The sequence below is a fragment of the Onychostoma macrolepis genome, chromosome 08, assembly GCF_012432095.1.
Source record: "Onychostoma macrolepis isolate SWU-2019 chromosome 08, ASM1243209v1, whole genome shotgun sequence".
Taxonomy (NCBI): domain Eukaryota; kingdom Metazoa; phylum Chordata; class Actinopteri; order Cypriniformes; family Cyprinidae; genus Onychostoma; species Onychostoma macrolepis.
Window position 1 is genome coordinate 17724396 of NC_081162.1, and position 22867 is coordinate 17747262.

General features: G+C 36.4%; 2 protein-coding genes across 2 annotated transcripts in view; one reads left to right on the forward strand and one right to left on the reverse strand.

Annotated features, from left to right (window-relative positions):
* The window catches only part of itpr3 (inositol 1,4,5-trisphosphate receptor, type 3), a 37322-nt gene extending 24586 nt beyond the window's left edge, over positions 1 to 12736 (reverse strand). Inside the window, exons 1-20 of the mRNA XM_058785848.1 lie at positions 12210 to 12736; positions 10990 to 11060; positions 9921 to 10042; positions 9631 to 9717; positions 7983 to 8141; positions 6714 to 6812; positions 6360 to 6443; positions 5976 to 6122; positions 4671 to 4766; positions 4547 to 4585; positions 4198 to 4337; positions 3970 to 4069; positions 3190 to 3350; positions 2901 to 3042; positions 2646 to 2807; positions 2350 to 2522; positions 1236 to 1355; positions 976 to 1158; positions 559 to 810; positions 104 to 248 (exon numbers count right to left, since the gene is read on the reverse strand). Of these exons, the coding sequence (XP_058641831.1) occupies positions 104 to 248; positions 559 to 810; positions 976 to 1158; positions 1236 to 1355; positions 2350 to 2522; positions 2646 to 2807; positions 2901 to 3042; positions 3190 to 3350; positions 3970 to 4069; positions 4198 to 4337; positions 4547 to 4585; positions 4671 to 4766; positions 5976 to 6122; positions 6360 to 6443; positions 6714 to 6812; positions 7983 to 8141; positions 9631 to 9717; positions 9921 to 10042; positions 10990 to 11060; positions 12210 to 12301 (2574 nt within the window). The 5' untranslated portion in view covers positions 12302 to 12736. The remainder of the gene's footprint in view (positions 1 to 103; positions 249 to 558; positions 811 to 975; positions 1159 to 1235; positions 1356 to 2349; positions 2523 to 2645; positions 2808 to 2900; positions 3043 to 3189; positions 3351 to 3969; positions 4070 to 4197; positions 4338 to 4546; positions 4586 to 4670; positions 4767 to 5975; positions 6123 to 6359; positions 6444 to 6713; positions 6813 to 7982; positions 8142 to 9630; positions 9718 to 9920; positions 10043 to 10989; positions 11061 to 12209) is intronic.
* Positions 12737 to 16796: 4060 nt separating this feature from the next.
* On the forward strand, positions 16797 to 20447 carry gpr37l1b (G protein-coupled receptor 37 like 1b). The gene is made up of 2 exons (XM_058785176.1): positions 16797 to 17600; positions 18457 to 20447. The coding sequence occupies exons 1-2, from the start codon at positions 16992 to 16994 to the stop codon at positions 19297 to 19299; spliced, it is 1452 nt and encodes a 483-aa protein (XP_058641159.1). The 5' UTR covers positions 16797 to 16991; the 3' UTR covers positions 19300 to 20447.
* The last annotated feature ends 2420 nt before the right edge of the window (positions 20448 to 22867 follow it).

Below are 22867 nucleotides of genomic sequence, written 5' to 3' on the forward strand. Positions count from 1 at the left end.
AAATATGTGAATGTCATTTAGGAATATTAATGTTAACATTTACATATGTATTTACACGTTAAAGCGTGTCGTCTAGACATTTCATTTTAATATATAACTGTACCTCATATGTAAGCTTGTTTTTCTCCTCATTGGCAAAAGGTAGGTCATCAATGAGAACGTTGTTGAGGTACTCCTCCATAAAAGCCATCGTATTGGCAAACTTGTTCTTTTTATTGTCTCGTGAATAGTCCAAGTGAGAGTCATAACTATAACAGAAAACATAATTACACCTTTCATTGTTTAAACAGGGATTGAATACTGCAATATAAAAAGTTTAATTAACTTGCTGAAAATTCAGCTTCACCATCACAGGAATAAATCACATTTCAAAATATATTAAAATAAAAAAAACATCACAATACTACTCTTTTGATCAAACAAATGCAGTTTGGTGAGTTTAAGAGACTATAAAAATCCTACCGTCACCAAACTTTTCAATTGTAGTGTAGCTGAGTATGCTTTTTTTAATTAATATTAAGTCATATATGAGGTGATTGCATGGGTATATGAACACACTCTTTGATGCTGATCGAAGTGGGGATCTCCGTCCACAAACGAGCAAACTTGATGGGTGTCACAAGCTCCTGAGGGTCACGGTCAACGTGTGCATGTAGCATGAGTCTACAGAAAGACGCCCGCAGGTCAAAGGGAAGAGTCTCATCCATCATGCAGAGGGAAATCAGCTCCACATCCAGCTGCTTTGAGATCTCATCTATGGCCAGATACTGGCGATCAAAACACATTCGTGCATATAGTTTGAGCTGGTACCTGGAAAAAAAAAACAATATATTCGTGCACTAAATTAACATGTTAAACTGACAGCACAAATAGATTATTTAATTATTGCAGCATGCCATTTGGCTTTTTTTATGATAATAATTTAATAAAGGGTTTAATCAACTGACAGGCCTGGTTATTTCTCCTTTTCATTACCTGTAATATGTCAGCACATTTTCATCATGCACGTTTCCTTGCCGGGCCTCTTGGGCAAGCTGTCGAATGCTCTTCTCATGGGTCTCATTCTCCTTCTCAGACCAGATCAGCCAAACTTCATCCTCCTCTCCAAACTCTTCCAAATACTCAGAGGTGTGCTGTGTGTCTTTAGCAGCTCGCCGCCTTCACAAACACACACAGAACTCACATGAGCACATAACCCAAGACAGACACACTACGCAATTTTTTCATAGACTTACTCAGTTTTCATGAGAATATCCTGGTTTTTGGCATCCAGCACACATTTACAGATCAGCTCTTGAGTTACTGGGATCGCAACATTATTGGACACACACAAGTCTGATAGATAGTCCAGGAACCTGGAAATCAAAACATAAACAAGGAATAAGCATTTATCAACACAGGCCTGAAAAGAAGGAAAACCTGTTTTTTCCACCCCCAATACGACTGTTATTATTATTCAATAATAATAATAATAATAATAATAATAATTTACAGAACAACAGTAAATAAAAATTACAATACTAATTTTTTGGGCTGTCAAACTTTTTGATTTCAAATGTTGAACCATAAGGTTTTATTTTAGCAGAATCCACAGGGAGATCTTAAAGGGATAATTCATCCAAAAATTAAAATTCTGTCATTAATTACTCACCCTCATGTCGTTCCAAACCTTGTTAGACCTTCGTTCTCCTTCGGAACACAAATTAAGATATTTTTGATGAATTCCGAGAGCTCTCTGACCCTCCCATAGATGTCACATGGATTATTTTAACGATGTCCTTACTACGTCTCTGTACGTTGATTGTGTTAGGATCCTTGCTGTCTATGGGAGGGTCAGAGAGCTCTCGGAATTCATCAAAAATATTTTAATTTATGAGTAATTCATGACAGATTTTTGAGTGAACTATCCCTTTAACGCTTCTCTTTTATTGACAGGAGATTTATAAATGATTCTCATTACAAATTTGCAAAGATGGCTGTGCATGTTGCGTTTTCAAATGCACATTATAAGCAACTTAAGCTCTATCCATGCATGAAATAAACATTAATATTTAAACAATATTTATTCCGTATGTGCAGTGTAAAAACAAAAATAAAAATCTCTGCATTTTTTAGACACGGCAAAAGAAATAATGCAGGAAATAGGGAGGAGCTTCAAAATTTACCAATTAATTAATTACCAAGCAATTACTTTTCAAGCCAATTAAATTTTTAAATGAGCATTTTTAACCCTAGCAAAATAAATGTCTATAACTTTAAAGATTGTATTAATTTCCACTACTTTTTCAGACCTGTAAACCACAATTTTAAAATTCATAATTTTAAGGTTCATCTGATGGAAACACAAACCTGGGCTCCCTGTTCTTACGAACCAGACTGACGAAAGTCTCCACCTCGGTTTTAGTGATGTGTTTCTCCAGCAGTTTGCGGTTGTTGTGTAGCAGGGCTGTGATGGTGTCCTCAGCCAGAATATCATAGCCGATCTGAGACTGCATCATTCCAAACTGCTTGGCTATGTGTTCCTGTAAGACAAATCCCCATCTCTGAATGCTGTCTTGTGGCTCTTTCTAGTGTGACAGGAAGTCTGAATGCCATTCATAAAATTTACCATTCTTGAGCACCTGTGTTAGTATGGATTGGAGTACCTGATTCTTACGGTAGTCTTCTTGTGAATGACGCAGCACCCTGTAGCACAGTCTGAGCATGTATTGATAGGGGGCGTATTTCTGGTCAGACAGCTCTTCCAATGTTAGCAGAGCTGGATCAGTGCCCCTCTGTTTAAATGGGGCTTTAATGATCCCAAATATCTAAGCAGAAATAGAGACAGCAAGATCATTCACTAGATCATTCACCAATAATGATGTTTCAACTGTAGACAACAGTATAATTTTCCAATTGACCTGTTTGAGAATGTTCTGCTCTCTCATCAGTTTCTGTCTCTCTCGGTTTGGCTTGTTCATCGTCACCTCCAGGGCTGGCTGGCCATTGTTTAACTGATCGACGACAAAGAAAACCACATCCTCCAGCAGTTTAATGGCATACCTGTGCATAGAAAGTGCATGAAGCTCTGACACAATATATTATACAATAGGTTTACTTTACAAATATTTACAAAGTAAAAACCACAGCTATTTAGGGCCTAAAACCTTGGGCTGAGACTTTGGTGCTTGTGTGTCGTGTCAACTCTACCTTCTATCATTAGGATTGAGGAAACCGAAGTTGAACTTGTCGACGACGGTGCTCAACATAAGGCTGGCATCATTTGCAAAGTCTAGATCTCTAATCTCCATGACCGGCACAGAGACAATGGCAAAGGCTTCCTTGTCCTCTTTGGTGGGGCAGGTGCCCAGCTGGCAGAAGAAGAGAAGGGAAAAAATGAATACTAAAATAAATATATATAAAAATATCTTTAGAACTGTATTCTATTCATCAAAGAATCTTGAAATAAATATATCTAATTTACACAAAAAAATTCATTAATAAATTCAGCTTTGCCATCACATGTATAAATTACATTTTAAAATATATTAAAATAAATATAATAACATAAAATAAAAAATATTACATAAAACATAATATATTAAGACAGATATACCAAAACACAAAATTTTGTGTTATATTTCACAAAAGTATTATTTTTACTGTAAGGTTACAAATAAATGTAGCCTTGGCATAAGAAATGTCTTTCAAAAACATTTTTAAAATATTACCGACCCCAAACTTTTGAACGATAGTGTAATAAAATTCATTAAATTATTTTCAATTATTAAATTATGTGATATACAACACTTAACAATGCAGAGTAAGTAAATAAATAAATGCTGCAGTAAAACATACAACTTATGTTTTAAAATTTACCTGGTATAAAATTAAGTAAGGATTACATTTTTCAGACATAAATATATACAGAATTCTCAACATTAAAAAATGACGGTTAGAAAGACAGACAGTACAGAGAAAGTTCTTTACCATCAACCGAATTGGCCTCTCCTCATCAATGTCGATGGGAATGTTGGTGCTTTGGATCCAAGTGTTTGTGCACAGGTGACGGAATCGAACATAAGAATTTCTGTTGGAAATTGAGAAGATGAATATGCAGCAGGAATCCTTTAATCAAGTTTTTAATCAAACAAATTCCTTTATCCCACAGAATGCAGCAAAACAAATACAGAGAGAGTAAAGCATAGAATTGAATACCGTGGCACAAATGAATCAGTCTTCTGCAGTGTGGTGGGGTCCAGCTCAAATAGAGAGGCGATGTCATTCCCATGAGGCACTGCAGCTAGTTTGTATTTTATCCGCTCTCCTAGGCTTCTCTTGATACGGCTACTATCCACCTATGGACAAAGTACAAGTAAGAGACTTTTTTGAGTGAAAAGGTCTTTTCAGAACACATAAGATAGGAGCAGTCTTTGCATCTAATTTTTAACATCTCATGAACTCCTGATCCAAGTCTTACAGTCAGATGTCTACCAGAAAGTTTTTCCATTGGTTACCATGCCATATAGCAATACAGAAGTCATACAGAACATGTAATTTTACCTACCTCTATATCATTGCTGTTTTCTTTATAACCTGGGTTCTCCTGCAACACAAATAAATAATGTAAAAAAGTCCTTCTAATATTATCAAACCATTTATGAGATTACTATAAATGCAGAGAGTTTTACTTCAGCAGCAAGATAGTTCCCTGTGGCCAAGTGTTTGAATCGGTACAGGCTGTTCCAATGTCCTGCTCCTCCACGGCACGGATCATGGTGAACCACCTACAACAAACAAGCAAACATTATGTCACTACAGAGGCACCTTACCACCTCCAAATAGTAAAAAGGACCTTAAAAATGTATTCTTAAAAGTTAAAATTTATAACTTTCTCTCTCATGATTGCAACTTCACATCACATAAAAAGAATCAGGTAACAGGAAAAGCTAATTCATGCATTCATGACCTCTAGACTGGACCATTGTAATGCACTGCTAGCTGGTTGTCCTGCATCTTCAATAAACAAGCTACAGATAGTCCAAAATGCAGCGGCTAGAGTCCTTACCAGGTCAAGAAAATATGATCATATTACCCCAATTTTACAGTCTCTGCACTGGCAACCTATTAAGTACCGTATCAGTTACAAAATAGTATTACTTGCCTATAAGGCCCTAAATGGTTTATCTCCTGCGTACCTAACTAGTCTTCTACCACGCTACAATCCAACCCACTCCCTAAGGTCGCAAAACTCTGGACTTTTGGTAGTACCTAGGATAGCAAAGTCCACTAAAGGTGGTAGAGCTTTTTCACATTTGGCTCCCAAACTCTAGAATAGCCTTCCTGATATTGTTTGGGGGTTCAGACACATTCTCTCTGTTTAAATCTAGATTAAAGACACATCTCTTTAGCCAAGCATTCACATAATGCATCATATAATCTTGTACTGCAGTTATATCTGATCAAACACACATTATTATTCTTTAGCTTGGGTTGAACAAATCATTTTTGCTTGGATGGAACAGCAGCTACGCTAATTATGTCTCTATTTGTTTCTCTGTTTCTGTAACTAGGAATTACAGAAGCTTCAGGCTGAATCCTACCCTTAAAAGATCTGAGATGACCAAACACCTGAGAAGAGATGATGCCAACCCCTCAGAGGACGCCAACCCTCAGACAACATACAGAATTACCAAATTTTGCCATAAGTTAAATATATTAAGTTTCTACACTTAATTTCCTGTAAAGACACTTTGCAACGAATTGTATCGTAAAAAGCGCTATACAAATAAACTTGAATTGAAAACTTGAATTGAACAGGCTTCTAAAACTACTACATGATATAATATGTCAATCAAAAATAAAAACAGCTAATATACTAACATTAACCTATTTTGAATACATTTCTAGTTGTAATACAATTTCATTCAGTCCCACACACATCTGAATCTAAATCCTACCAGGACTTAGCAGGAAATCTGCTAAATCAATCTTACCTCAACCTCCCATAATGCATTGGAGCTGGTGGCTGAAGTAGCAGACTGACGCAGAGTTGTGCGCAGGAACACATGTAGCTTAGACTTGTACTCATCACAGGTCAGAAACTTCTCCTGTTCTGCGTGGAAAAGCCTCACCACATCTCCCTATGCATGAATAGCATGAATATGACTTTTATTATGAGATAGCACCATAACTGGCTTGGCTTTGGATATATATTATAAAATTGGTTTGAAAATGTGGCTATGGTGTATGCAAAAGCTGAAAACATGCAATATGGCTTAGCATTTATTTTAAAAACAGCAAGAGAATGACATGGACTTGTTGGTATGAACTATAACAGGTTTGTAATAATGAATTATGCATGTGCTCGTTGCACTTACTCCCTTAAGGACTTCATCTTTATGGTCACTGAACATCATAAACAGACTGATCTTCCAGCTGGTGTTGCTGTTGACTGAATTGATCTGTAGGGGGCAGTCTTACATTATTAGAAGACAGTGGCACATAGAACTTATTTCAGCTTTTTTGCTGACTTTCCTTCACAGAACCATTACTTATCTCAGAAAACATGTACATTTTGGAGAAATGACAACAACTAGTTCACAGTCTCGAGTTACGGCACAAGTACATATGTCTATTGGGCTGCGTGCAATCAGCCACAATCTGTCTGCTTCACAGGCATGTTGACAAAGAACTTCAAGGCAAACTGATCATGTCTTTTCAAACAGGCCCACCTCTTTGCACCCTGGGTGATCGGGAAGCTCGTAATTACTGGCATGGAGAGGCTGTCCAGCATTCACAGGATTCATGATCACCTTATCTCCAACTACCACCTGAAATGGAGTACAAACGATTCAGTCACAGACTCACAGCCACAGATATCTAAAAAGCAAATATGTACATCTCTATCAGTTTACACACGGGAGAAGCAATCTACAAACATTTAAAGTCGGATTAGCTCAGCAAACCTGTTCATATGTGTATAGAGTCATTTGCATGCATTTTACCTAACTTTGCGAGTGTGTATGTGGGCTGTGTGTGCGCTGAGTATGTGTGTCTATATTTGTATAGACTATGATATGTAATTATAAGGTGTGCAGGTAAATGTATGGCGTTAAAAAAAACATAGGTGCATGTGTATACAGGTACATAGTGAATATAGGTATAAAGGTGAATCTCATAAAAGCATGCAAGGTTATACTGCAGCCCAAAACCAAAAGAAAAATATGTAAAAAGCATTTTACATACAGAAAACGGAGCTTGTTTAAAAAATTGATTTTCTACATTGTGACATAAAAGCCATTCGGATGTTATTTTCTATGATTTTCATTTATTTATCTTTAATAGAGCATTTAAAAAATATATATTACAGTAAAAACATTACAGTAATAAATGTAATAAATTCAGAATAAATGAAACAAATACTGCATAATGTAAATGCTTGATTTAAGTAATTTATATTTTACAATTGTACATAATTTGTAAAAAATTTATTTTTACATTAGTCACAAAAGCTATGGGAGGGAAGCAGTGTTATTTTAGTATCATAGCAATCCTAATATAGTTTTTATTAATATTTTGTGTTTTTATTTTTGTATTTCCTATTTTCTTTTTAAATTTGATTAAAGTTTCAGTAATTTTGTTGGGTATTTTATTTCATGTCAATATAGCTTTTTATATCAGTTTTAGTTTTAGTTATTTTATTATATAAAGTTAAACAAAATTAAAATGGAAATAAAAAATAACAAATATATATATATATTATTTCAGATAACATTTATTTTAAGTAACAAAATGTTTTTTCAGTGGTTTTAATTTTAGTTTCAGTTGTAACTAACCACAATAATGAATTAATGGATCTAAAACTGGCTTCAACTTTATGCAAATTTATTGAGTTTAATCTGATCTTAGCATAAAAAACATGACTCATGACTTTCATACAATTTACCCTTATAAGCTTGTTTTGAGTTTCTTGTGCGCTTGCATATGCGTGCGTGAATTACATTGTCTCCATTGGCTCTGAGCTTCCAGAAAGGTTGGATGAAAAGCCAGGATCCCTCATTCCCCGTCCCATCAAGAGTGACACGCATTGCGTTCTTCTCCAGCAATGCTGGAAGACGCTTATTCACCGTCAAATACTTGTTGCTCTTCATGTGCAGTAGCTGAAAACACATCGACATTTATTAGAATAAAAACTTCTAGTCTGTAAACTCCTTCTTACAGATAAAAAGGAAAGTTTAGGTTCTATAATAGGTTGCATGAGCCACACACATTTTATTACCTGGCGGCAGAACTGTTATGATTTTAATTAATAAATTGAATTATTAGCTGAACATTTGTGTGTTAAATCATATTGTTGCTGACTTTTTATACATGCAAGTCACTCGAGACCATCATGCCAACAACACCCTCTCACTTCACCATACAGCCTTTGTGGTTTATTGCTTTTTTCCACAGCGCTGCACCTACTACAGAGCTTATTAGAAAGAAAGTACTTCCTTTTTTCTAAAAAAAGACCTTGCAAATATCTTGAATGTGTACATTATAACATGGTTGCACCTCCTCTGCCACTGTGTGTCTGCTGAATGGAAGTAAACAGAGCTGATCACTTTAAACTATTCAACAATTCCTAAAGACTACAACGTTATTTCAATGAAAAAATAAATAAATAAAAATGAAAAAAAAAAACATGTTGGCTGGTTTATTAAGAAACAGCTTTAACCCAATGGAATCACTGGATATGGGAAGCTCTTTTTTATTTTAGGATACGCTATAGTAACAGGAAAAGGCACCATTTCCTATAGTGTGGCATTGCTGTAGGCAATTATCTGTAACTGACGTCACTAACAGGGAGGAAACACATTTCTTTCTTGCCTTTCTGACTCAGATAAAGATATGCGGGATAGTTGTGACCCCATTAACAAACTCTGCATGTCTACATAAGTCAACATAAAATCAAAAGAGACTTTGTTTAGTTTATTAATATACATACTGTGCAAGATTCATTGATGCAGGTTATTCCAATGAAACAAAATATTTGTCTGTGTTATCTTTCATCAAAATGGCTTTTATTTCATTCATTGCTAATATTACTAACCCAGCTCCAAATGTCATATACAGACCTTGTCCAGCCAATTACATTGATCTATTTTGAAAATGTCAATTCCCAATGTCCCCATATTACAGAAGCATCTTTTTTTTTAACAGCTAAAAGTCATATAATAACTCTTTTTAGAGTCCATAGTTGGTGTTGCACCTTGAATCTTGAATGAAATGCATGATTACATTGGGTGACTAGGATAACTCTTAATCTTTTGTTTCTAGAAACAAGGTTTACGTGACAGAACTGCACATTTCTACTCCACTATATAAGGGATTAAATGGTTTTACACTTAGGGAATAGACAGCTGTTTGATAGAGCTTTACATAACCTTTATTTTGTAAGTTTTAACAGAATTATTAAATGGAGTAATGATTTCCTGAAGAAATGTAGTGGGAAACTTTTCTAATTTGAAATATAAAAAAACAAACAAACAAACAATCAGCAAAGATGTATTTATAGAGAAACAATCCGTAAAAAAACCATCAGATCACATTGACTGCATTAGCAAATAATTAACAGGTGTCATTTTACTAAATGCAGATTCTCACCTGAATGACACTGCCGTATTTTACCACATCCCCATGGACCTTTTTGTTCTCGGCCTCATTCTGCTTTTGTTCCAAATTAGCTGCATGCTTTGGTACGAAAACAAAAAAGAAAAAAAACAAACAAATGAGTAACTAAGGACTGCAAGCAGCTCAAATGTCAATCATCATATGAAATGTGTCCCAGCAAACATATTAAATACATCAGATTCCTCTTTGCTCACAGCTGTAATTAAAAACCAAAGGTGGATTATGCTGATGATTTAAATTCAGTAGAATTGTTCGTGACTTACTTGCAATTTCTGAAGAAGCACCATGTCTCCAATCTTATCCTTCTCATGTTTTGCCTGTTTAGCCTTCCAGAACTGTTTTTGGGCAGAATATCGGTTCATGGGATAAACCTTAAAGAGGCAGTCTAGATTCACAAAATAAAAAAATAACATTTGTATCAGCTGTTTGTGTGTCTGTTTTTGGAAAAAGTAATTCAATTGAAAAAATAAATAAATACATTTAAAACAATTGTAGACACTGTTCTTGAGAGATCAACTTTGAGAAAAAAGCTGAATTTTGGGAAAGAATAAAATAAATATTTAAAATTTGCTTTGGACTTTCACAGGAAAAACTAATTTTGTATTCGCTCACATTTGATCTCAACTAAACTTTTGTATCATCTGCATATCAGATCTGATCTTAATGGGTTGGGGGGTTTATGGTTTGAGGTTACTTAACTGCATTGTTGACCCAGTTAGTTACCAACAAACCAACACTAACGTAAATAGCAGCTTGCTCAACAGGACTAAAGTAAATATAACCTAGCAATACCAGGTAACTCAAAACCAGCCATACGTATTTTACATGCTACTTTTCACTTTTTCACATTTGTGAAATGACTGACTGTACCACTGTTGTTAATGTTAGCTGAAACCCATAAAAAAATTATAAAATTAAAATAAAGCTGAAATAAAATCAAAATATAATATTAGGCTAAAAACATAAATTAAACTCAAATAAAAATCAAATACTGCATATTATATTGCTTCTTACCAAATAATTTGATATACTGTGTGGACATGAAATAGATTTGTACTGAAAAAATGTATTACATTTAGAAAACAATTGGCCTCGCAACCAGACATGATTATGATTAATCTGCAATCCAAGTTATTATTCAGATTAGTTAGGTTGCATATTTAACTAAAATATGACAGGTCTTCTTATTTTTAATTTCTCTCTGGGGACCGCAAAGGTTGTAAGCACCACTTACCAATCAGAATCAAGACTTCCAAAGAGCTACATTATGTAATAATCATTCTGGAACTACATTTAGCTGTGTGAAAGATTATTTTAAAAACTATAAAATACCTCTGAATTTTTTGGGCGGGTTGTCTAGATCTCCACCTGCTGGCTCCACGACACAACGATCATCCACCAGCCTGGGAAGGTAAACACAGAGTCATCTCAATAAAACGATTCTTCAAAAGCCTTCAAGAGGCACACTGTGGCATATCAGTGGTCATAAAGAGTTACGAGTCATGAACAAGAGCTTCAGTCCTGGCCTGGAACATGAATTTCTTAGTTTCTACAGACTTCTGGTGGACATCCTGCTAAATACTTTAAATCGTAAGGTCCATGCTCTGCCAAAGTGTCTTTAAGGTCTAATTATGTTATATTATATATCCCGTCCTACTCAATAATACCCCTAGAGTAGCCTACAACTGCAAACAGCCTTTGAGGGCTTCTAAGAAACAGGCTAAAATGTGTTTATAGGTTACCACACCATTACAATAAGACACCCGTTGAGCCTGAATGGCTGAAATAGCCCAAGGAAAAACCCTGGACACTTCTGAATGCCATTTCAGAGAGCCATTCCGGCAAAACATTGGCTTTTTAAGATGACTGTCTCCATCTTTTTGTTCTTGCATCTGGCCTGGATCCAAAACAAGGGTGGTGTTTCCTCCTGACATTAAAACAACAGTAAGGTTTGGGCTGAAAAGTTCATACAGTGCGAATAACGCTAAAAAGGTCTCTCACTTTCAATGACTATAGGCTTCATTGTAAATGTAAACTCAAGATGAAGCTGTTTGAATGGATTTTTCTTAAGTTCTGTATAAAACCCAAAGAGTTTATGTGATGTCCTGACTATATATATATAAAATATGCATAATATACACATACATGGACATATTTACAGTACATATAATTGTCTGACAGTCTGCCTATCAATCAAAATGTGAATCAAATTATGATTCTAGGCAGTTAACTGCACTGTAACATAACTGCACACCTGTGTGCAGCTCTCGATATTTTTGCAAACCATAAACTCAAACACATCAAAGCTCAGAGTAAAGGAAAGCCACAGTACACCCAACTAGCAAAGAAAAAGAACAAAGCTTGAGTTCTCAAGACTAGAATGCCAATAATTTCATTTAAAAATAAACTCAACTGATGAGAAATTAAATTACACAATGATGGCTATGATTTACTGCGTTTTAAATGAACATAAAACTGTATTTTGTGCAGAGTCTTGGGCTGAGGTGAAGGCAGGCAGGAAGACAGAAAAGTCAATGAAAGAAGACACTTACCCCAGTGTGCTTATAAAGCCATTGACAGTTCCTTCTGCATACAGGGAGACAATATCCCCTATATGCAGAAAACTGGACGCTGAATCAGACATCTTTGCTATTTACAGCACGCAGGAGTCTGGACGCTTCAGTCTGATCTTGAGAAGCCCGGACACTTTTCTTACAAACTCTTCCTGATATAAAGCGGGTGTAGGCATGCGCTTCACCCACAGTTGAAGTATAAATGCATCCCGGTAGAGTTGGAAAACGTGCAAAGGAAAGAAAACCTACAAAAGTTAATCCCCGGCTGGATGTGCAGCTGGGAATGTAAAGCGCAGAGGTCCGAGAAGCAGAAGTGACTCGTCGTTGGAGTTTTGCGGCTTAGCCTACCTGAGGTCATAGTGCTTCAAACCAGGAAGCACGCGTAACTTTGTCAAGTCAAAACACGCCTGTAGGGGAGGCACCGCGTGGAAGAATACAGATGAGACTCGCTACCACTCTCTCCACACTGCAACAGAGAGCCCTGACAGAAAGAGAAACCTGAAACAATCAATGACACTTCTGGACAGACAGCTCTTTTTGTTAGAATATGAGCCGTTTGGCGCGATTATTTTAAAAGTACATAGGCCCACCTGTGTACCGTTTGTTATACTTGATATATTTGTGTAAAAATGTTTCATATAGTTGAATCTAATAAATAATCTGACTAGCGTTATAGTACAACAACAAAATTTAATTTTAAGGGTCACAGGATGAGGCGGTTCCTCTATGAGAAAGCTGTACAGGCTTCTATAAAAACAGACCCACCCAACCATTCATTTTATAAACTTGGACAAAATTTCCTGCTTTAGTTCACAAGACAAAACATGATATTCAGCAAGACAATACAAGGGGCTTTTGTTGTTATCGTTTTGACAGGCCAGTTCAGCTTCAGCAACCATGTTTTTTAGTCATATCAATCTGATCCACCAAGTGTCCATAATGGCAATAATGAAGACTTAGCAGCTCTATATTTTTGAATGTAGTACACAGTTACTACAGCAAGAGTTTCACACTTTGATGTGTTGTGGTTTATGCTGAGAGATTCACAGTTGAGAAAGGTGCAATCTATCTTTCCATTCATTTATGTATAAAAAGGTCACAGTATGTCAAGTTGGTATATAAAATGATTATTCACAATAACGAGCCATGGAAACACCACCATCAGCAAGAAAAGATACCTACGCACAAATCTGTGACATGCAAAATCACATCTGTGCTTGCTCTGAATGTTGAGCTGTGTTTCCACGTATTCAAAATGGATGTCCAGGCAAATTTGCATTCAAATCAAGCTTCAAGAGAGATGGGATGTAATTGTGGCTGGATTTGCATTGTTGGCTGGCGCTGAAAGTAAATTAGAAGTTTATTACGACTTCCCACTGTTTCTGCAACCCCATGTTTTTGATTAAAATGTGAAAACTCTAGTTGAGTAATTACTTGCATATTTTGGGAATGTAGGCGCACAACACAAGCGAGACATGTTGCTGAAGTCTGAGCAACACCTTCTCAGATCTGGAGTCCTAAAATTACATTAAAACCACTTTGTACATTAGCAAAGCTTTTAACCTTACAGTTATTATTTAATACACAATAACTAAAGTGCTGGCTTTTCTAAATGCTGACTCTTTTCTAATTAGCGCTTCAGTCTGTGAATGCATCACATGCAACCACAACAACATTTCTGACACCATAGAAGGTTTTTTTTCCTAGCCTTAGCTATGGCCTCATTTGGAAATATTTTTATATTCACATAATCTCCAAGCCCAGTATTTTACAGGTTCTTTGCTACCCTCCGTTGGCTCGTTAAATCTCACTTTTAGCTCAGATCTCCCTATAAGGGCAAGGTCATACACAGATTTTGGCTGACTGCATATTAATGACTCTTAACAGACAGTCAGGTGAGACTGACGAAAACTTGCATGAGTCGTAAATGACTACATAATTCAAACATTCAAAAGTAATCACTTCAAAAATGAGCCAAATAACAACTGAGAGTCGGAAAGACAAAAAAAAAAAAGTGTTAAGTGTGTGTGCATGCTATGCTCACTTAAGCCACATGACCAAAGGATCCTCCAGCTTTACCTAGTTTGTTCCTCATATCCTTATTGACACAGGGAGATGTCTACAATGCCTCAGCCCACTTATCAAACAGGAGAAAAACTATATTACCACAAAAAAAAAAAAAAAAAAGTTCTCTGTCAGTTTTAAAACATCAGTTTGCTGAGTTAATTTGTTAAGTTCAGAAACGCTGTCATTTTAATGAAAAATCGAAATGCCTTTAGCATCAGCATATTTCCTAGATATGAAACATACATTTCCTGTAATGGAGCAGAGTAAAACCCAGAAAAAGTCTCTCTCAGAGTAACCACTAATGATGCCCTCATTAGTATTAGATGACATTTCCTGTTGGTATCAGATATCATCATAAAGCACTTAGATTTGATATGTTATGGTTTTGCAGTCCCTGCACCAAAACGTTATAATGTTTTGTGATGTAATTGCATATCATTATAATGATAGGATTAATATTTAAAATAATAGTTCAACCAAAAATGAAACTTGCAGCTTTTCACTTAACAAAACGTTAATTGATGGACTGGAGTGGTGTGGATTACTTGTGTATTGTTGTGATGTTTTTATCAGCTGTTTGTACTCTCATTCTGACGGCACCCATTCACTGCAGAGGATCAATTGGTGAGCAAGTGATGTAAGGCTAAATTTATCCAACTCTTCTCCAATGAAGAAACAAATTTGTCTAGGACAGCCTGAGGGTGGGTCAATTTTACTACACATTTCATTTTCAACTATTCAATTTTAAATATATAGTATCCAAATATTATGACAATATAAATCCAGTACATGCATATATATAATATTTATATATATTTTTTTTATCTTAATTGATAGTAGGATGGTTTATGTGCACACATAACTCTTTCTGACTGATGTGGATTGGATGCTAATATTTAGGAAATGATTTGTTGTAAATTTTAGATGCTCTCTGCATGCATGTGAGTGTAGAGCCGAGAGATAATATCATCCATACAGATAATCTATCCACCACCCATACCCACAAAATGTGTAAATGTTCCACTCCTTCCTGTTTCGTAACATTACTGCCCATGAAGCATCAAATTTCAGATTTTAGCATCCATGTATGCTGTGACTCTTCAGCAAACAACTGTGTGATGACACTTATGCAGAGTATTTTACATTTTAATGTATATACTATACAATCAATTAACTACAGTCACACACGCAACTGTTACATTAGCAATTTCCATGAGAACCATTGGCTGAGCAGCCATCAAGAACAAATATCAGAGAATAATATTAGTGACATCAGCTTATCTTAAGTCATATACTGCAGGCCTATCTAGAGCAAATAATCTTGAGCTAACAAACGTAGCTTTCTGCATGTGAATATCATTGGTTAACTAATGGATTTTTAGTATTAGGCATATTTAAAAATTAATGAATGATGTCATGCAAATACATTATGCACAACCCAAAAGGGAAGAGAAGGAAGACATTTCTGAATCACTAGCAGCATGTCACACTTATGTTGTTAGTGTTGCTTTACTAAGCATTATACACATGCAGACTGTTAACTCCAAGAGAAGGATTTTGAAAGCATGTAGCTGACACATTTTGGCACACACAGTGCATTTGACTGTGGTCATTTAACATGCATTACACATTTTAATACTCGTGGTGTGTGAAGGGCCATTGCCATCTTTGTTGTTTCGAAAACTGCGGCCTCCCCAGACCAAGGCAGGAACTGCAGCAAAAAAAAAAAAAAAAAAACGCATTTTCAGTCAAAGGTAATATATTCATACAAGACAGAGAGTTTGTATCGCAAACTCTGCTTAACATATATAATGCTGATTGAAATTAAACACAGAGATAGAGATGTATTTCTTTACACATGCATGTTTTCTTTTTCCATTCTAATCTAACGCAATCTAATCTTTTCTGGAAGCAATCCAATTTTCTAACCCATTCTAATCTAGATTCCTAGAAGTTCAGACATGATAACTTTAGTCATGTCATCTTTAAAGGATTGTCTAACCAGCTTTTTAACCTGTCTGTCAGGCTGCATCACTGTAAACAAAAATACCGTTCAGCTGTTTCCAAAAAAACAACAAAAAAAATGCAGCAAAAATGTATTAAGAATTATTACCAAATTGGCATATTAGAATGATTTCTGAAGAATCATATGACTCTTGGAGTAATGGAATAAATTGCAGTTTAAAAGATATTAAAGCCTTGGTGAGCATAAGAGATTTGTTTCAAAAACATTTTTAAAAAAAAATCTCAATTATTCCAAACTTCTGTCTGGTTGTATGTGTATTTATGCATTTAGTTTCATCTCTTTAATTCGCCACAGCTTGAAAACTAGTTTTATTTCTTTCACTTTAATAGTCATGTTAAAAACTCTCAGGTCAGTAAATTATAGTGCTTTAAAACAGCATTCTAGTGCCAGCAGAGGGCAATCACACCCATCAGTCAGTGAGGGAGAGCAGCAAAAGGGGGTGTGACTCCATAGACCCCTATTGAGAGGGAGCAGCCATCCATAGCTTTGATAAGAGAGCTGCTCTCTGGTCTACAGGACTGCAGAAAACAGAGCCTTTTGGCACAAGGGATCCCAAACTGCAGCAGTGCCTTAACCAGGGTCTTTACCTCAGCCTCTGCTGTCTGTATTTAGTTACTGGTTTTGAAGCAATTTCCTTTGATTGTATATTACTGGACTTTGCCTTGAAGATGGGGATACAAGATTACAAATTGATTTATCTTATGACACTGGCTTTGCTTCTGAGTGCTTGTGCTTCAGAAGCAAAAATAGGAAATCAAGACACGACACCTGTCGAGGAGGATAGTTTTAATCAACATGATTCACAAGAAAGCACACAGCAAGAAGTGCTCGATGTGGAAGATGAAGATAAAGGATCCATGGACACACAAACTACAAGTCCTTTGCCCTTCACAGAGATGGCCAATTCCTCACTGGCTGAAAATGGAAACAGCACTGATGTGACTGGTGAACAGATTCCTAATAGCCATCCAACAAAAAGGAGCATCACAAAAATCCACAATCCTTTGTTTCCCATTACTGACAGCTCTTACAGCGCTTATGGGATTCTCTTTCTGGCTTTTGTGGTGTTTGCCTTTGGCGTCGTGGGTAATCTGGCAGTAATGTGCATTGTGTGGCAAAATTACTTCATGAGGAGCGCATGGAACTACTTTCTTGCAAGTTTGGCTTTTTGGGATTTTCTGGTGCTTTGCTTCTGTCTGCCTGTGGTGGTCTTTAACGAACTCACCAATAAGAGGCTGCTGGGAGATTTCTCCTGCAGAGTTGTGCCTTACATAGAGGTGAGGCCCTTCTAAGGCATAGTGTCAAGTTTACATTTAATCTTGATCAATTTCTCATGGCCTAATTTACCTGAAAATTATATTGAAAATGTGGCCAAAGTTTAGATAGTGCCAATATTTCTTTAACAGAAACTTTTAAATTCAGACTGACACGATATTCTGGATTTCAAAACACTACAGACCATGTAACATAACCTTTTCATTTTAATGTTAATGTTTTCATAAAACACACAGAATTAACAATTATAAATACCCACTACAATTCTATATTTAAATCTATGATTACTATTTATGACAATCAAGAGGGACGCACAATGTATCGGCACCATATTGGTTATATATTATTTGCCAATGTTACCAATTATTGATTTATCATTATTGATCAATTTAATTGTGCATTTCCCCTTATTTTAAAATACTGATTATCTTTGTCATCATCTAATGTGCACTAAATGTTTATCTAGTAATATTAACTTCGAGTGAGTAGTAACATTTTCAAATGTAAAATAATCTAATAGCAATATTAAATTTTTATCATGTCAACAAGGTAAATTTTTCATACTTTATATTATACTGTTCTGATTCCTAAATTCACTTGTAGCATTTATTTTTTTTAGTTTTCTTTTTTGTAACTGAATCTTTATTGTAAAAGATTGTATTGTATTGTAAAAGATTCAAAAAATAAAACTAATAAAATAAATGCTACATTAAGTGCAATGTCTATTTTGACCACAATTTTAGTATGGATTCATCCCGAATCTAATCATTTATTTGTACTGTAACTCATGAAAAAACATCATAAAAAAACACTAACATATATTTTAGCAATACTGATTTTTTTTTGCACACCCTCCAGGTAACCTCTCTTGGCGTGACAACCTTCAGTCTGTGTGCTTTGGGCATTGACCGCTTCCATGCTGCCACAAGCTCCATGCCAAAGGCCCGACGAGTTGAGCGCTGTCAGAAGGTCCTGGCAAAGCTGGCGGTGGTGTGGATTGGCTCCATGGTGTTGGCGGCTCCTGAGCTGCTCCTGTGGCAGCTGCATCAGGTGACACCACCTGGTCTGGGTGACCAAGTGGACACCTGCATCATGAGTCCATATCCAGATCTCCCCGAATCCATCTATTCTCTCGTTATCAACTACCATGACGCACGCATGTGGTGGTACTTCGGCTGTTACTTCTGTCTACCCGTTGTCTTCACCCTGCTCTGTCAGCTGGCCACCTGTCATGTATCCGGCGGGAGCGGAAGTTCTCCCAAGCGGCCCGAGGAGCGATCTCCATCCAAAAAACAAAAGCTTCAGCACGCTCAGCAAATCGAACGGCAGCTCAACTGCACGGTCATGGCTCTAGCGGTGGTCTATGGTGTCTGCACGCTGCCGGAGAATGTTTGCAACCTGACTTTGGCGTACGCTCCCATCCAGGTGTCTGAGGAGGTGACTTCTCTTCTGGCCCTCATAAACCAGTTCTTTCTGTTCTTTAAGTCATCCGTGACACCAGTGCTGCTGCTTTGCTTGTGCAAGTCTCTGGGCCAGGCCTTCATGGACTGTTGCTGCTGCTGCTGTGAAGAATGCCAACCGAGCAACTCTTCATCCACCCAAAACGTCGCTGAAGGCAAGCTCAAGACCACCAATGATGTGTCCTCCATTTTTTTTGACAAAGCCAAGGACAGTTCAACCATCTTGTCCATTGGCAGCTGAGTAGGCGGATCCCGTCCCCAAGTGATAACATCATGAGATGACATGGAACCTACAACCTACCTTCTTCCCATTATCCACAAGCGGCCATCATTACATTAGCAGTTCTTACTGTTATGTTGGAGCAAGTTAGCATTGTTCAACAAATCTGAGGCCAAATTGCAATTTTGGTTTTGGTACAAACTTAGTGAGAAAAAACTAAAGTTGTAAGTTTGGCATAAATCTGAAGATTCATTCCGTAATATCTCAGGATGGCTCAATGTACCTATAAAATCTTAAAAGGATAATTCACCCAATAATTTACTTACCCTCGTGTCATTTCAAACCATTGACTCTTTGTAATCTATAGAACACAAAAGAAGATATTTTGTCTCCATGTTTATGTCCATACAATGGAAGCCAAGTGGGGTCCTGTGTTGTTTTGGACCCCATTGACTTTCATTGTATGGACAAAACAATTCTTCATTATATCCTCTTTTGTGTTCCGCAGAAGAAAGGAAGTCATACAAAGTTGGAACAACATTAGGGGGAGTAAATTATGCCAGAATGTTGATTTTTGCGTGAACTATCCCTTTAATATATCAACCAGGGTCTCCACTCAAGTCACTGTAATTTGGACTTCAAATGTCCCACATTCATAGTTCTACCTTTTTGTACAGACAGTTATGAATTTTACACATAGCTCAGAGTGTATAAATATTTAGCTGAACACTCTGTGAGATCAGAAATGCAGTGAATACTACCAGATCACAAATAACACATCATCTTGTTCATATAATAGGAAAACTTGCGAAACAAAAATGTAAGGAGTATTTGTCTGTTACTCAGGCAAATGTTATTTATCACTAATTTTAATTAATGCCACTTTTTTCATAACCACTGAACATTCATCTACACCGTTGATTGTCAACTTCTGTATATAAGCACTGTATTAGAATGTAAATAGATCATTTTTGAAAGCAAAATCCATGAGCAAACTAGCTTTTTGAGCCCCTTCATGTAGTACGGTAGAACAAAAAGACAGAAATTTGAATGGTGTACCTCCTCAAGGGACTATTGTAACTTTTGCACATAGTTGCTTTCATAAGCAAATTCTTTTAAAAGTCCATAAACAGTTGATAAAACTCTATTCAATAAATGCCTTTAAATAATTTATGTTGTCTCATTCATCTGTGAAATTGCGAGAAATAGTGTCAAGGGTTGTACTAATCTCTCAAATGTCCATCAGGGCCTGAGGGAGAAGATTTGTCCTCACCGACTTGGTTTCTTCATTCCCATAAGGTTTCTATTGTTCTGAAAAGGAGATGGAAGCTTCTACTGTGAATATCAATAGCCAGACTACGGCTGAGTTGCCAAGACACCGTCTAAAAATTCACGTGTTTTTCCAGAATGGCCAAGTGTGAACAAAAACCCACTTGGATTTGCCACCTTTTCTTGTCAATGTAGGAATCAAAGAATTTGTCAATAGTACAACGTTTGTACGCTTGTCATGTCTGTCGTTGTGCTGACCAGTGTGTATGGAAGCTATTTTAGACACTGAAAGGAGTCATTAGTCACATAAAAGATGCATTTTTCCAGATGGGCTCTCGAAAAACTCATCTTCAAATTGATCATCTAACATTCAGCAGACCGTGAAACATAATAAACTAATTCAAAGATACAAATGTTTGGGTTAGACTGACATGTGTGTTGCTGCAGGGTTTGTTGGGAAGGGGCTGGACCTCTTCTGTCTTGTGGTTTTGGCTTGCACTCAGAGCCTGTCAGAGATTCAGAAGACAAGTGAGAGAGGTAGAGAATGGCCTCATTAGAGAATTGAGCAGGGCTTTAAGAGAGAGCTCCACTGGCTATAATGACTGAAGGAGAACAGACGAGGCTCTGTTCCCTGTAATGAAGTTTGTGCCACAAATCAACAAATCTCTTCACAACACTCAATGCCAATAGGACAGGAAGCATTATACTACAGTAAATCATGGAATTAAAACAAAACAAAACATTAAGATAGGTAGCTAGTTCTGACGTTCATATCTGTATTTGGAAAGTACAATTGTGATTTAATTCAATTGCATTCAAATTTACTCTATTTCATTGTCCAATTAAGCAAGACAGCTCGCATTAGTTGTTCAATGTCATGAGTTCTTTTTGAGGTCACGTCCAGGACAATGTCCTTTTGAACAAGAGATAGATCAGTAGACAAGCATATATTTGACATCGTCGTGCTCCAAAACTCTTTAGATCTTCGACCGAGAAAAGTTTGGTTGTGATTAATTGGTCAGCACAAAGCACCTAATAGTTTTGGAATTGAATGCGATACATTTATTATAAACCCATTTAAACGCCAGACATAAAAAAAAAAAATAATTTTGCTCGCAACGCTCATCGCGCGCTCAGATTGCGTCAGCATGCGCTGCGTTTTTCTGAACTAAAGAAACAAGCTCTAATTTAAAAAAAAAAAAAAATGTAGGCTACTTCCAGACGAAGAAATTATTTGCAACTTAGCATTACTGTGTTCAGAATTCACGGTTGAAAATCATTCGTCACTGTATCGCAAACAAACAAACCACGGAGTTATTAAATAGCAACATTGAGTTTTAACACCGTTATACACTGCAGTTCGTTTCAGTTCATTAGTAGAGCATCGAATGAGCATTTTTATCAGGCTCCTATGAAAATAACATTGGACATTTTTGAGCATATCATTTCAATAACTGACTAATAACCATTTCATTACCATTAAAGTGAAATTACTGAGCATAGGAGCCTGATAAAATGCTCATTTAAAAAAAGAAAAGAAAAGAAAAAAAACCTCAGATGAGGTTTTTGCATCTGAAGCAATTGCATCTTATATATGTATATGTATGTAATATAATAATTAATAATATAATAATAAATGACTCAAATAATATTATTATTTATGGGATGGATAGATGGATACACCTTTTTGCAGGGGCAAACACCACACATTTTCTTCAGAAAATGTAAAATATGTAGCATATCAATGTCAAAACAAACCAATGATTTTGCAAATTCCCCTCAAAATGTGATTTTATCTGAATGTATACTAATAGGCTACATCACACAACATCTCGCATCAAACAGGAAATCCCAAGATTAATGTTGAGAAACAATAAAAAGGCAAGAAGTTTATATAATTGCATTGTTTGACTAGTGATGTTGATCTGTGCTCCCTTGAGAGTCGGAGTTTATTGACAGACGAAAGACAGATTTAGGGCCCAAGACAAGACAAGACAAGACAGACCCTATGCCTCAGAACTCTAACCTTCTTCCTTTCTGAAGGATGTACTCAACAAATATTTGTGTACACCTTTAAAAGCTATTTTGGCATGGGTGAGATGACAGTCTGGTGAGGTGATTCCAGGGCTTCCCGTTTCAAGTCACCCTCAGCAGACGTGAGAAAGCGGAGAGTGTCCTGTATGTGGGGACTCTCTTATTCTCAGACTAAACTCAATGAGGAAGGACTAATATGACCTGAATGTCCCGCACTTCTGAACAGAACGCTGTCTCTCCGCGCCTTGTTAAGGGACAATGTTTGTTTTGTTTCACAGAGTTCTGA